The sequence below is a fragment of the Apteryx mantelli genome, chromosome 1 (assembly GCF_036417845.1).
Source record: "Apteryx mantelli isolate bAptMan1 chromosome 1, bAptMan1.hap1, whole genome shotgun sequence".
Taxonomy (NCBI): Eukaryota; Metazoa; Chordata; class Aves; order Apterygiformes; family Apterygidae; genus Apteryx; species Apteryx mantelli.
Genome location: NC_089978.1, coordinates 171,430,775 through 171,443,360, shown reverse-complemented (window position 1 = coordinate 171,443,360; position 12,586 = coordinate 171,430,775). Strand labels below are relative to the sequence as shown.

Sequence of the window (12,586 nt, the reverse complement as noted above, 5' to 3'; positions counted from 1 at the left end):
TTCAATGTTTTGCCATTTTAAAATACCTTCCAACACAAAATTTAGAAACATTTTTGGTAAAACAATTCGTTGCTGACAAATCCACATAATCAGATTGAATATTTTCTGAATTATAACTGCTGATAGGTATGAGAGACATACCCAACAGGATACCTTTTATCATAGCTGTGCCACATTTACACTAACATATTTTTACCTTAATGCCTTACTGAAAGTGACAAAAGAATTTCTGGTGTGGAAACACAGCATTTGCCCTTTTCTGTTCCGCTAAGCCTTAAACCAGCAAAAACACAATAACCAAATTCTATACTGGGGAACTATCAAGAAAGTTGGAGTAAATTAATGAAATGAGTGAGATCAGTGAGCAATGGATCTTAAAACAAACTTCTGTGTGAATGCTCTGAGACAGTTTGTGGAAGCACTTTAACTATTATGAGTATTTTTAATTTCTTAACATGCTATAATGCAAAGGTATGCAGTGGAAGGTGTTATTCCTTACGTTATTTGTCAATAAATATTAAGTACAACTGCTATTTACACAGGCTTGATCAGTAAGGCTGGACTCACTGTAGCACAACTGAAGTTTGTCTTCATGGGGTATTCAGATACCTTCAGACTGACACTTTTGACTTAACTTAAAATCCCTAGCAACTCCTCAAACTCTTTGCACCAGAACTAGTTATACAGTTCAAAACCTCTGTAACACCCTGCAATTCTGTATTAATAATTATTCCCAACATTTACACTATTACAAAAACATTCCTATTCAACTGTTTTTTTCTAGAATTAATATACAGAATATATATATATCTATATCTGCAGTAAGGGTACAGTTTAGCGACTGGTTGAAAGCTTTGTAGTTTCTGCTGGATTAGCTTCCCGATTTTGCTGACCAAACCACCACATACGTGCTTAGTGCCAGCACAAAGAAGGGGGCAAGAGCACAGCTGGAGACGAGTATGAGAAGGGGAAGGGTGGTGGGTCAGACTTCCCCTTACAGCAGAAATACAAATTCCCAGCGGCCTAAGCTGATTTCAAAACTCCACCCAAAAAGGCATTACTTTCGGTACCAGTTTCAGCTCCTGTAAATTATCCCTTTAGCCTGGCAGGCAAAACCGGTTGTTTAGTCATTCAGTGCTCTGGACTAGGATGTTGCAAGGTTAAAAAATAGCCCAGCAAAAGATGGACAGACAAAGGCTATTCTTAACCTAGGCCAAACCTTCAATCCAGGTGTCCACAATGCTGAGATGCATCCAAACGCGTGGGTGGGATTAAGCTGCTGGGGGGACTGCTTAAACTGCCAGCAGCATCAAAAGAAATACCTGTCAAACTACTGCCCAAGCCGTTTCTGAACACTGCTTTCTAAAAATGTAAGATTTTTCATAACTACGAATACTGTCAGTATTCAAACAGTTCATCCAATTCTTTGCTCAAGTAAAGGACAAAGAAGAGTCCATTATATAGCAAAATTTAGAGCTTGCAAGAGGTATACGCAAGCACAAAAATTCTGTATCAGCCTTTCAAATGACATGTACAAGTGGTGATTTACAGGCAGTCAGGCTTTTATGTAAATTTCTCTTCGCTTTACAAAATTAGCTACATATTCCAGCGTTGATTTACGCTTGGTACTTGAAAGTGTCATGACCTATGTGCTGCAGAAGGTAAAACTGCTTATCATTCCCACAAACTGTCAGTTTGACAGTTTTACTTCTATAAAAGTTTTTATTGCAGTTAAAAAAAACACTATTGACCAGAATAATTACAGTATTTGTTAAAAATTATATTTTACATGTATATGACAGATTCTGTTCAGACAAATATGCAACTTTCTTCTGTTACTGTAACCCGGTAGGACTGCGGAAACAAACGGCCACAAACTTGGTGTACAGAACCACAGATTAAAGAAAGATGATTTTGGGGGGCTCTTGATATACAACCTCCCAACCTGAATTAAGGAATGTGATCTTGATGTAGACATATGAACTATCAAACACTCAATGAAAGGTGATTAATAGTTGGCAGATTCATGGCCAGACTATAAATTTTTTCCTTCTTTCTTTTTTTTTAAGGAAGTTTTGGGTTTATGCAAAAAAGACCCAAGTGACAAAAGCACATCTTTGTGAACATCATCATAAAAACATTCATGATAATTTTATATTTTAAAATGCTTCATGAACAAGAATTAACATTATAAAGAAATCAAAACTACATTATAGAACACTTCTGAGGATTATTTTAACAGGACATAGCAGCATCTTCTATTTTTTTATGAATGGGAAAAACTATTTTTCCTTCACGTTCCACTTGCATAAATCCTTCTTGTAAACTCAAATAAAGCCATTTCAACATTCAAGAGATTACAAATGCTAGCAAAAACACTGCTGAAGTTCCCCAGAGCTTCAGACACGGTTTTCAAAGCTCACATCTGTTATGAACTTGGCCAAGCAGATTACTAGTTAGGGGCTTCGGGTCAGCCTTGGGCAGGAATGCAAGTGTCTGCTTTGTGCCAGGATGGGCTTCACTTTCTACCCCATAAGGGAACTGATCCAGCCAGGAGGGAAAACACCTTACTCCGCTATCCTGTATTTTTCTTTTCAGTTGTGCCCACCACATGGTGACACAGAGAGCTACACCAGTGTGCTGCAAGGACTGGCACAGTGTGAGAGTAAGTGGCTAAGCAAGGACTGGTGAATGCTTAAGCCACTGCCCTGCCAAACAAGAAATGCCAGACTCAGGCACAGCAGGACCCTGTTAAAGGACAAATCCTAACCTACACTGCTGACGGAACGATTTCCATGAAACCTGTAAGGCTGCGGTGCCGGAACGAACAGAGACCATCCAGCAGCTCCTTACCTACAAATGCAGCAAACTGCGCCCCCGCTGCCTGGTCTTCTGCCCTCCTCTCTTCTCCGGCTGCCAGCCACCTCCTGCGCGCTGGCTCTGGTACGCGCCGGAGCCTTCTCGGATGCTGCTTGCCTCGCTAACCCAGCGGAAACCCTTCCATTTGGTCTGCCCGGGTTGGTTTGCTGCTGGTGTGGGAAGCCAAAGCAGCTCCTAGAACAAGCTAACAACTACAGGCGCGAGGCAAGTAACCAGGAAAGGACCTTCCCTTTCCAGCAGCAGCGAAATGCTATATCAGCTCCCCGGCTCGTGGAGTCGCATTACAAAACGGAGAAACAACTCTCAGAGACACTAAGCAGCACCATAAAACTTACCATCCTCTTTTCCAAGCGAAACGTGTACTTCAGCTAGCTTTGACTAATATGTTCTTCTGCACAAAACAGAACATGAAATATGGCCATCCTGAGATCTCCCCAAGGAATTACGTTACCAAAAGAAAACCACACTAGACACCCCTCTACCCTGTAAAGAGGGTGAGGGAGAGAACGAATATACCACATGACATATAACACTTGTGTCCTTTGAGGTATCAGCAGCAACTCAGATGCTACAATAATGAAAGGCATAAGAATTTATATAAAGGAGGATTAACATCCCCCCACACCTTTCTATTTGAAATCAAGACCAAAAGGAACTAAAATCACTTGAAAAATAACTCTGTGTACCACACCAGACAGGAAATCAAGATTGATTATTTCAAGCTAATAAATATCATTTTTCTACTTCTACCTAATTTAAAGCAGTACTAATTTTAAATAGACCATACTATGATGAAATTTTCTAAAGTATGTGTATACTTATCCACACTTCCAATCTACTCAGGGATCTCCAGACGTACTCTGACTGCAGTGCACACATTCTGTACACAGGTTATAGAAAATAAAAACAGGAGTTGGCAACAACAAGAATCGAATTCTCCCCCTGACTTATAACAAACATCAACAAGTATTTTACAAGGAGGAGCACTGCAAACTTTCACTTACGAAAACAAAAAAATCACAACAATTGAAGCAACTGCTTAACTGGAAAGTGAAAGGATGTACTGAACGCTCTCTCAACTGCAAATTTGTAACTAAAAGTGAGCAAAGCAATTATTATAGAAGTGGAGAGCTCTCTGGAGACTACTACAGGCCTCAAAAGCACAGCTGAAGACCTAGCCACTTACTAGAACACTGCTAGATTTTCTTTAGCTTCGTTTCTGCGGGATAAACTTTGGCAAGAAAGAATTTGCAGCATAACTTTAAGATGGACATAGTAAGTTCTTCTAATCTTCCATGGGAGGGTCTTCTGGAGCTTTAGGTATACTAAAAACTATTTTCTCTTGTGGCTTTGTTTTTTATTTATCAGCCTGAACATTTTATTACTCAATGTCTTTTAAATAGGACTCAAAGTTTATGTACCTCTCCCATTTGCTGTTCAATAATTTGATGGGCCAGTTCCTCTATGGTTGCCATGATCTTTAATCACCAGAATTTCCTGTCAAAGAAAGGAAAGAAGATGCTTAACATCTGTAGCCTCAACAGTAAAAATATCTCGGGGAAAATATAGTTCACCTAAGTAAAGAATCTTCACGGTTGTTTGAAGGGGACATTCCTGCAGAATTTAAAGCTCAATTATACTCTAAAAGTAATCACTTAAGTTTCTATTTGCGAACTTCTGATCATTTTAGGTGGGTAACTCACATGAAGTTTTCCTATTCTTCCCCACTGCCTTCCCAAAGAACCCCAACACAATAAACCCCATGAGAGAGCACAAGTGCATCACTGGCCAGGCCATCAGCAGGGAGGTAATTAACATCTTAAAAATTGGAACCCAGCCAACAATTTTGTTGATACATATCAAGAAAAAAAAATCCCACTTCTTCTGAACTCACACTGATTTTATAGTTGTAACAGGAGTGCTTAAAGGTCAATTTTGTAATTAATATAAGGCACTACTGGGAGGCAAAACCCAGTTGCGCTAACAAAAAAACAAACCAACCCAACCAAACAAAAAACCCAAGTTGACTATTCTGCCATCTGCCACTGCAGCTACAGTGTAAGGTGTCCGAATCTTCCTAAGAATTTTGTAAGATTTAATAGACAATAATTTAACACAGTATTAAGTATTCAGATCTAGGCCTTGTTTGTTTGGATACCTAGCTAAAAATATACATTAGGCAGTATATAAAAGGAACATAAAACACGTTATGAAGCACCATAAGTACTTAATTTTCTGTTAAAAGCTGTATTAAAAATATTGTAACATCTACTTTTTAAATGAGCCAAAGATTAAAGGATTTGTCTATTTACTAAATTTACTTTGCTTCAAATACAGTATGCTTAGGTTATACAGGCTTCTCATTGCAAACAAAGTCATAAAGATGTTTAACACTGACATACATATTCCTGTATGAACATAAGAATCAATGGTGTCAGTCTGAAAGATTTTTTTACATAGTATGAAAAGCTTTATTTTATTTACAGGCAGCAATGGTATCGTGTAATCATACAAAAAGTTAGAATATTCATGAAAGTAGTTACATACGCAGAAAAGCAGGTAGGTATATAACAAATGCACTCACTTGATTTTTCACCCTTTAATTTTGCTGGAATTTCCATGAACTATCTCCTACCCCAAAGATGACTAGACCTGCCCAACTAATTGTGCAAACAGCAGTGTAACTCCTTTGAAGCCCGCTCTGCTCTTCAAAAGAGAGGTCTTGTTTGACTAAGGCGAGAACTGCAGCCCTTTGAAGCGTGCCTAGCACTACACTAAGCTCTGAGGGACATGCAAGGAAAGGCTACAGAAACTGGTGTGTGCGTGTATGCGCGCACACACGCAAATGATTCTTACTCTCCCGCTAGCATGCCCCACTGCTAGTTTAATTCAGACGAAAGACAGCAGACATGCATCTAAAACATGGGACTGAAGATCTAATAAATCTAATAAAGATCTAATAAAAATTATTAGTCCACAGCTGCATGCAGTGAGGTGGGACACCACCACTACTCATGGATCACTTAGAGTACATCGTCTGTCTGTCTTGAAAATCTCTCTCTTCTTGTTTTAAATAAAACACTAGCAACAAAATAACGCATTGTTTATATGCACGCTGCCAGAAATCTGTACTACTTCATTTACAAAAAAACTCAGGTCCCTAAAAGCGAATTAGAGAACTATTTAGTAACGAAGACACACTTTTGGGTAAGACCAACGCAGGCAGTGACAGACATGCACTGCTTGCAAAGAGTAGTTTCATAAGATGTTACTGCTTTGTAACATTTCGCTATAGCAGAAATATTGTGCATATGACAGTATTTTGCTGAAAATGAAAGGTAAACAAGTAAAATTCTGAAATTTGGGTCTGCTCTCATAGGATGGTCTCATCTCTGACTTTGCTTTGAGAAGGCGTTTGGCCTAGAGACTTCCTGAGGTCCCTTCCAACCTGAAATACACTGCGATTCTTAAATGCACCATTTTTTTCAGTTAGGGGAACACCATGAGTTCCTTGCAACTACAAAAATACAGTATTTTTAAAGCAGTTTGATTTGCGAATTAATTATTCTTCTTTAAAAAGCTGAAGAATCTTTTCAGTGCTTCTGCATAGATCTACTGTATTGATATTTTCAAGAGCACAATAAAAGACTATCTCATTTTCAAACAGAATTTTTGCTTCACTAAGTGTCTAGTTTGAATAGCTATGCACAAGAAAGTTCATTTTGAATAGTTTAATCCAATTTTATTGACCAATAATGATTACAGGCTTAGAACAAGTGAAGAATACATTTTTCCCTATGTCAGCCTGGTCAGATACTACAATCTGCAATCCATTTTCCATTCTATAATCACTGTCTCTAGCATCTTCTATTTTCTGGAAAAAAATTAGACTACATTAATACCATTATTTTTCCATCAGAAAAGCCATGTCTATAATCTTTCCCATAACAAAGTATGATTTATGACATTCTCAGTTTTAGTCGTATTTATCAGCACAGCCTACAGGTACTTTATTTGATACTTTTCTAAACCTCTTAGTGTTTTGGCCTGCAGAATTAGCATATTCCAACAAGAATACTGAATTCTAATTATTAGTGCTATAGCTGTCTTGTACTAACGCAGCAACGTATGAAAATGAACAATACAGTACAGGGGAAAGGAAAAGCTTAATTTATAGGTTATCTTGTAAAGATTTCAGTCAAATACTGAAAATACTAAACTTGCAAAAATTGGAAAAATAACTCTCACAGAAATTGGCACAAGCACTAAGAAAAGAAAAAATTCCTACCTATGGTACCTACGGTACTGCAAAATTATATTTAAAGAGTCTCTGTATCTTTAATGTTCTCTGCCATACACCTACACTAAATTAACATACAGGCACATTAAGGTTTTTGACACAAACTCATGGAATAGAAGATGGGGAGATCTGGTTTCTCCAGGCTTCCTGGATTACTTTAGCCATGGCATTAATAAGGAGGAAGGGTCTTCTCTTTTTAATACCACAGCCTTATTATCATCTCATCCAAATCCACTCTGCCACCAAAAGGGCTAGACCCAATCTATTCCTTGGCCTGAGTTTCCAGCTTCTCCCTAGCGTCAGCACCAGCACATCCGTGCCTTCACAGCCAGCAGGAAGGTTTTATTTTTGTCCATGTTACTTCTCAGCCCAGTGACAGATTTGCGCTTGCTGTATGAGCGTGCAACGCCATGGCTGCACCAGCGGCACCAAAGAACTGGAGGTTCCCCCCTTTTCACAGTAGCAGCGATTTACAGCTTAAGCCAGGCATGAAACCACGTTTCAAGTCTCATATTTTCCCACAGCTCTGTAACTTGTTGCGAGCTGGGCCTTAGAGTTAAAATGCACTTTTTTTTTGGATCTTACAGATTAATCCGGTGAGGAAACAAGAAATAGAGGATGAAAAAAAGCAACATACGGCACCAAGGACAAAACACTCATGATGGAAAAGCGGTTCAGTAGAGACTTTATTCCAGAAGCAAAGGTACCGTGGGATTAGGAGACTGATAGGGATCTATCTTCTTGCCTCACCCCACATTTCTAGGAAGGGAAAATTTTCTATTTATGAGAACCTTAATAGTCAAAGCTACTTTTAAAAACAATGCAAGGAAAAGAGTGCTGTTATTTCATAAGAGTTTCAGACAAATGAGTTTATTTATAGCTAACTAGTATTCCTACAATGAAATACTCTGCATCACAGACATTTCCTCTCACTAGCAGATTTTAGTCCTCCAGTTAATAGGTACTGATCAAGTCCCAACAGATAAGAAAATGGTGTCTCATTTTTACGGGTAATCTAAGTTTTGTTCCACTTCCACTCCTTTAAGTAAATGTTTGATGAGTAAAAGGAAATTATTACTCTTTACAATGTTAAAGCTTAGTTGCCCTGGAGCATACATATACAGCAAAGTTATTTTTGCATGAGATTTGGAATTAGCAAATCAAAAAGAATGAAGAGCTCTTATTTAATCCTTGTTTTGTGTCTTTAGCTGCAGCTGACCACAATCGCTGTCTTGACATGCATGCAAAATGCTCTTAGGATTCTGGGGAACTGAACCAAACAATGTAATACTGCTAAAAATGGTGTGAGATTATACATCAGAAATATGCTATCTTGCTTCAAAACAGATCAGAACTATTAAAACATGTTAATATCTTTATAAAATGATCGTGAATTATTCAACATCATAAAAATTTTTTTTTCCACTCTACACTATGAAAAGTGAATAAAGTGATTTTATTTTTTTCGAACAGTTACTGAATACACTGATACCCTTAAAATCAGCTCCACTGTCGGACTTTATAGCTCAGTTGAATGCAGACTGGAAAGATAAGCTTATTATTCCCTTCATTTATGTCTGGACCCCAAGTGCCCCAGCAGGCTCTGCAGGCTCTCCCCCAACACGGGGTCCGGGTGCCTGGGTACCAGCGCCCTGACCGTGCCGATGACGCTGCCTGGCTCCACCACGGCCCTGCCATTTTAAGACTTTTAGGAAGAAAAACATTTCCTCCTGTAGCTATAACCCCAGCATCCTTCTCTTTTCAAATTCTTTGAAATAACTGATGACACTACATTTACTGTGTTCTCGCTTTTACAGGGCTACTTGAATTTAATCAGATTCTTGCCTTGCCCTGCTTGTTAGGCTGCAGTTCCCACCGCTTCCTTCTTTGGCTTCTCCTGGCAGCCCGGCCCTTCCCTGCCGTGCTGACGAAACACTTGGTCTCCCAGCTCATGCCTGATAGGCAAGCAAGCAAGATTTCTTCAATGGTATTTTCTTCAGCCTTTCCCCAGGCCGAATTCTGGTCCCTGTCTTTCATTAGCTAAATAACAATAATGAAGTATTTATGTGAACAGTAAGTCTTCCAAGGTAGGGAACTCTCAATCCATTTTTTTTTTTTTTTGCAAAGTGCAGTCTTATACAAAATGTTTAATGATATACCAAAACTGGATTACAGCTGTAACCCACACTTCTGCAGATACAGGTCTGTATGGAACATTTCATATGCCTTCTTCAGCCAGATATTGCTTCACTGAATTGCTAAAAAAATTTAAAAAATTAAAAAATCCCCCCTACAAACTTTGTGCACTACATACATAAGTTGCATATGCAAGACCATTAATACCCTAACAAGTTAGAAGCAACCAAAGTTTATAGTGATTACATTTTGGACGTGTGCAAAAAAACAAAACACCACCCCCTCCCCCCCACCGCAAAAACCACTAAGATTCGAAAAAAAGTTCAGACTTCCTCTCTTAAAAGTACTGTCATTTTTAAAAACTGCACATTCATCTGCATTGATCAGAATTCATATGTATTGTAAGTCAGAACACTGATTTGAAACCACATGGATTTTCACTGTCTACACAAAAGTTCAAGAACTGAGCAGTTTACAAAATTATGTAAATTTTATATTTTTTCTGCATTTCTCCCTGCCAGTTTTAACAGAACCAAACTGCACTTAGCAACACAAATGTAAAGCAGATACACCAGTCTAAATTGATGTTATCCTCCAAGTCTTACGTTCCACAGCTTTTTTGCAGACGCAGCATACAGGCACATCAAGTTTGCAGTCTTGGCCACGTATATTTGCTAGGGCCAAGCCTGCGGGCCCACATGCCTCACATCCACTTCAGAACATAAAAGGGCTGGAAAAAACAAAGAAACCCTTTATTTTGTCAACAGAGATACCAGGTTTTATAAGTGTCTGTGCTACTAGGAAAGTAGGATGGGTCATGCAATATATATTGATACTGTAACTCGGAGAACGACAGTTACAGTAAGGTAACTTTAAGTGCTTGTTGAGATACATATTCCACTTATGGTCACTACTTCAAGTAACTAAGGCATTAGAAAGTATTTAAGTCTCCTTAAATGCTCCCTGTAAAACAGCTATAACAGACAGCATTTATTGGAATAAAACACCACATTTCAACATCCAAATCTCCAGTAGTTCTAAAAGAAGCTTCTAAATCTTCTAAATCCACTGGAGTAGACTTTTAAAATGGTTGGCATAATGAGCTATTTGATAGTAATATTTAATGCAGTTTAAAAAGGGAAAAGGGGCAAATTTTATCCTCTCTGCAAGCTCTACGAATAAACTAGAAGAATGCCCTACAAATCTTAGTCTTAGCTAGAACAACAGTGAACACGAAAGCTGTACTGTCTGGTGGCTTCTTCCAAGACACATTGCAACAGAGAAGCCACGTTACTTTGCCCAGAGGACAGACACTTTGGATCAGAATTTAAACCGGAAGGTTTACCAGATTCAAAAAACAAAACTGGTTTGTTCAAGCTGGATGGCCAGATCTTTCTGGCCATATTCTATCTGAATTTTCTGATGATCCCAAGAGTCAGCATAATTAATGAATCTGCAGAAGCAAGTCCATGACCACTGGGGACTTGACTCCTAGCGAGAACTGTGCTTTCACAGCCAGATGATGCTCCATGGGCTGACAGACAAATCACCCTGCATGCTCTGAAAACAAGTCTTACTTACTGGGCTATGTGTCCGCAGCGTGGTACCTATTCATGAGGCAAACTCTCACCTGTGTTTTAGGGTGCATTTAAGCTTGTGCTGTTGATTATGTCCTGAAAAAGACACGTCTTTGCTGTAGCAAACTCTTTGGGGGTGGTGGGAGTTCACATCAACTTCTCTTTGTTGACCAAGTCCCAAGGTAGTGAGCAGTTGAACTGCTGAAGAAGTTGAAGTTGTGGATCTCTGTTTAATGAGAGTGCATTTCAGATAATGTAAAACTTGGATTGTCTTCTCAACTATTTTGCCATATTGCCAAATACTCACCAAAAGCATGGTGAGAATTTGTACTGGTAATGGCAGAATTCTGTACTGGTACTAACACCTGTGCGTAACAAGAAATATCTCTTGCCAGCAAGACACATGGCTGTAAGAAAGCAGATATTTTTACATTATTAATTCAGAGGATAAGTAAGAGCCAGTGTTATCAACCAGAACTAAAAAAAAATACTTAAAATATTCAGTGCTCTCAAACCCAGAACTGGCCAAAACCCTCCTTTATTCTTAGGTGGTAGGAGCAATACTAGTATATTCTCTTTTACTCTTAAGCAAGCAGTGGAAGAGGCTCTCTAAAAGAGACGCCATGTCCTGATGTATGATTTTTTTCAGGAAATCTGTATTACAGATGAGGAAAAGGAAGGAGGAGTTTGGAACAGAATAAAGTGTTGCACAGTTACAACCCCCAAGACATACCGAACTCTAGCAGTACAGTCTAAATGCCATGAAACTAGAGGAAATTTTAAACTGAAAGGGCACTGATGAGCCAATCTATCGATAAACTGTTTTAAAATCAAAATGCTTTAAAGGTGATGATTGTTAAAACTAATGAAATTACAATGGACTTTGAAAGCCCGACTAGATCAATACTCCCTAAACAAAATAATGTTTCTATCTTTCCCCAGTCAGAAGAATTTTATTGGTCAGAAAAGATTTTGAGATGCAATTCTCAGAACCAAGAAAGAGAAGTCTGTATTTACAAGAGTTTTCAAGCTCAGCTATTTCAGGACTTGAAGAACATACTCCCTCCATTCAAAACACATTTAAGGAGGTTTTTCTCGACCACTATGATCTTTAGAGAATGAGCTGCAAATGGTACAGCTCTCAAAAACGATCCCTCAATGAAGCATGAGAAACACTTAATGTCATCATCATCAAGATTCCCAACCATCACATAAGGTCACCTTTAAGAATGTTAGTTTCACTGTAACTGCTAGACCCTATCCCTGATAGTGCATCTTCGGAAAAAACAAAACAAAACAAAACCCCAATTATTTATTTTCTTTAGCTCCTTACAAGCAGTTAATTATAAACACTGCAAAAATAAGCAGGAAACGCCTCTTGAAACTTAAATTCTTGATCATAGTTATTCATGGATTCACCAGCTATGAGCCTGAAGTACAAATTTACATATGCCCCAAACCTGTTGAGACACAGAAGCCTCAAACCAAAATACAAAGCTTTTCAACTGTTCATCCCGTCACTCTGTGTTGCTAGTTAAATCACTGTGCAGTTCAGATGCACACTTCTGCAGTGTTGTCTTGGTAGGAAATAAAGCGTGAGCTTGGGAATCAAGTGGGGTGTGTTTTAAGGAAACACTTTGCACCCACTGGTTAGTTCCCCTAAACTGGATGCTACTGCCCTCACAGCTAAGAT

At 38.7% G+C, this 12,586-nt stretch overlaps 1 protein-coding gene across 14 annotated transcripts in view; it reads right to left on the bottom strand.

Annotated features, from left to right (window-relative positions):
* NR2C1 (nuclear receptor subfamily 2 group C member 1) overlaps positions 1 to 12,586 on the bottom strand; it is a 61,250-nt gene that overhangs the window by 36,419 nt on the left and 12,245 nt on the right. For 6 of the 14 annotated variants that reach the window (XR_010886541.1, XR_010886550.1, XR_010886556.1 and 3 more), the window contains 4 exons: positions 11,201 to 11,300; positions 10,947 to 11,119; positions 9,922 to 10,046; positions 4,302 to 4,377 (listed from right to left, as the gene is read on the bottom strand). The exons of 1 other annotated variant lie outside the window; for it this stretch is intronic. Coding sequence is in view for 1 of the 13 variants with exons in the window: in XM_067312447.1 (XP_067168548.1) it covers positions 4,302 to 4,355 (54 nt within the window). In the remaining 12 variants the exon portion in view is untranslated. Of the gene's footprint in view, positions 1 to 2,853; positions 3,624 to 4,301; positions 4,378 to 9,921; positions 10,047 to 10,946; positions 11,120 to 11,200; positions 11,301 to 12,586 lie in introns of those variants that run through there. 7 more of the 14 variants (XR_010886551.1, XR_001293254.2, XR_010886552.1 and 4 more) reach the window with 6 other exon arrangements.